Source organism: Centruroides sculpturatus, unplaced genomic scaffold, assembly GCF_000671375.1.
Source record: "Centruroides sculpturatus isolate CEXI.00-Female unplaced genomic scaffold, Cexi_2.0 scaffold215, whole genome shotgun sequence".
NCBI lineage: Eukaryota > Metazoa > Arthropoda > Arachnida > Scorpiones > Buthidae > Centruroides > Centruroides sculpturatus.
Genome location: NW_019384381.1, coordinates 356,888 through 360,067, shown reverse-complemented (window position 1 = coordinate 360,067; position 3,180 = coordinate 356,888). Strand labels below are relative to the sequence as shown.

At 34.2% G+C, this 3,180-nt stretch overlaps 1 protein-coding gene across 1 annotated transcript; it reads left to right on the top strand.

Annotated features, from left to right (window-relative positions):
• The first annotated feature begins 661 nt into the window (after positions 1-661).
• On the top strand, positions 662-2,558 carry LOC111617896 (KRAB-A domain-containing protein 2-like). Its single transcript, XM_023359246.1, has one exon. It carries the CDS (start codon positions 1,038-1,040, stop codon positions 2,406-2,408), a length of 1,371 nt encoding a protein of 456 aa, XP_023215014.1. The 5' UTR covers positions 662-1,037; the 3' UTR covers positions 2,409-2,558.
• Positions 2,559-3,180: the final 622 nt, after the last annotated feature.

Here is a 3,180-nt window from a genome sequence, read left to right as displayed (position 1 = left end):
ATACTTCATCATGTCTTTCTCAACATTGAATGTCTTTACTATGGATATTTGTATTCTGTTTCAACAGAATGTTGGATATGCTGGTGAAGAGGATAAGGATGTGGTTCACCACATTTGTGCATTAAGTCATCAAGAAAAATAAGTTGCCACAATATAAAAATTTCTGTAATAACCCCTAAATATTGTTTTGTTGCTAGTTTGATGATGTGCAATCTGTATAATTATGAGAAATAAATTTCATTTGAATCATCCGATATTACCTCAAAACATACTTTATCTTACCCCACCTAAGGGACAAGACAGAGTATTTAACGTGATTTCATAAACATTGTAAAAAAGAAAAAGAAAGTTAATCATTTGAGTTTTTAGTTGATTGTAGTTGAAATAAACATTTTTGAGCATTTAATGATAGACAAAGTTTTTTCCAAGTTTTAAGTAGTTGTAGAACTTTTATTTTTTGTAGTTAACTATTCCATTTTCCTCTAACTTTCCCCATGTTATAGCTGAAGTTGCAACAATCAAAAATTTTGAATTGATTTTTGAGGTTAAAGTATAAATAATAATTTCAAAAATTCCAAAATGTCTGAAATTAGTCTGAAATGGAATGACTCTGTTAATGAGATTTTAATATTTCCAATTTTTGAGAGAAAATTCAAATTCTGACAGAAATTCAAATTATTCATTGTACCATCATACAAATTTAAAAAAATATATATGTTACCGGCAAAGTTTGAAATCCGGCATTTTATAGAATGCCTAGGCATTGTATATAATGCCTAAAACTAGCCGGCAATCTATGAAACGATTTATATTTTACAGATTTCCTAGGCATTCTATAGAATGCCAAATGAGAAACTGGCAAAGTATGAAATACATCTCCGTTTCGTTTCAAATATCACGTGGCAAGGCACGTGACTTTTAACGAGCGGCTCAGGCTTAGAATTTGTCAGTTGCACTTTGCGGTTTGTTCGGGAGTGTCAAAATACGCAATTTTACTTAAATTTGTTCAACAAAAAATTAGTTTTTTACTGTGGTCCATGAAAATGGAGGAGCAAGCTGTAGTGTTGGAGAAGGTGTCATGGTCTATAGACATGAAACAACGATTCGACGATGAACTGTGCAAAATTCGAGTTAATGCTGCAAAAAACAGTATTTTCTTAACCGAAACTACTTACCAGAAGTTAATAAATGATGTACAAAAAGCCAAAATGACTACTAAGAAGGAACCCAGGGACTATTGGTTGCTGAATCGCTATGATGTGATGATTGTAGAAAACAAAAGTAAACTCATTTATCCTGTTAAAGAAGGCGTCAGTACTATACAGTATTACGTCACGGACTCAGAGTTATTTCACGTACTTCATGAAGCTCATTTGGCTATTGGACACGGAGGACGTGATAGAATGTTGAAAGAACTTTCAATCAAATACAAAAATGTTACACGTCATGATATTGAACTGTACATCCACCTTTGTGAACCTTGCCAGAAAAAACAGAAAGGTATTAAAAAGGGCATTGTTGTGAAACCTATGATTTTTTCCGAATTTAATTCCCGTTGTCAAGTAGATCTTATTGACTTTCAGTCTCAGCCAGATAGAGAATACAAATTTATTATGGTGTACCAAGATCATCTCACAAAATTTGTGATTCTTAAGTCTCTAACGTCGAAAAGAGCTGAAGAAGTAGCCTACAACCTAGTGGACATATTCTCGTTGCTTGGAGCGCCGTCTATATTACAGTCTGACAATGGTAGGGAATTTGCGAATAATGTGGTGACCAGCTTGAAGGAGTTTTGGCCAGCACTGAAGATCGTCCATGGGAAGCCTCGCCATTCACAAAGCCAGGGTAGTGTCGAAAGAGCTAATCAAGATATCGAAAATATGCTCTGTACTTGGATGCAGGACAACAAATCTGACCGCTGGAGTGAAGGACTACGTTTCGTTCAATTTATGAAAAATAGAGCTTATCATTCTGGGATCAAAAGAACACCATACGAAGCTCTTTTTGGCTGCAAACCTAAAGTAGGGCTTTCTTTTCTACCAGAATTAAAAGACATAAATACAGAGGAGCAGCTAGAAAAAGTAATAGAAAGCGTCAAAACAATGGAAAAAGGTGAAACTAATCAGATTACGCAAGATGAGATTATAGTCGTTAGTGGAGTAAACCAACACGATGAAGACATGCTTACTGAAGAGATTTCCGTTTCTGATACCTGTTGTGTGTGTTTAAAGGAAACAAGTGATGCACTTGCATGCAAAAAATGTCGTCAAAAAATTCATACCTTCTGTGGCCATGCTAGTAAAGATGATGAAATGGATATTTTGTGCACCCTTTGTTTCAAAACTGAAAATGCTATTGAAGGTAAAATAAATTCTAAAATCAATCTGGAAATACAAGCCAAAAAATGAAAATAAATTCGGAAAAAAAATTTCCCACTGCTTCTTTGGGAACTACTGTGCGAGTTCCTATTCCTGACGTCGACAAGGGGCGAGGTGATTCGCGCAATATATTGGCAATTGTAATGAGTGTGACAGAGGATGGTTTCTACCGACTTGGAACTTCTGAAGGAATTTTAAAACAAGTATATGCGAGATCACAATTCACTCCATGCCCCAAGAACTTGCTTAGAATTGAAGATATTCCTGACCATGAAATTCCTCTCCGGTCAGTTGCAATTGCTCAGTCCAGTGGAAGCGGCCAAGGATTCGTCAAATGTATGTGTAAAACAAAGTGCCAAAATATGAAATGTCTTTGCGTGAAAAATGTAATGAAATGTAATTCAAAATGTCATTCAAGCCTACCATGTTGCAACAAGTAGGTTAATTGTAATTTTTTATATGAAAATTTTGTTTCCCTTAATAAGAAAGGCATAAATTTTGTTTTGTACAACTTTCATTTTTCTTTACGTATTTTGAATAAATTTTTTTAATGGCGCACTCATTATTTTTTCAGAATAACATTTGTATTTTTGAGGAATGCATGTCATTTATATAATAGTCTTATCAGAACCTTTTTTCATACTTTGCCTAAATAGCATTTGTCATTCTATAGAATGCCTAGGTATTATATACAATGCCTAGGGAAAGTATGTAATAATTCTCATATTTCATAGATTGCCTAAAAACACCAGGCATTATATACAATTCCTAGGTATTCTATAGAATGCCGGCTTTTCATACT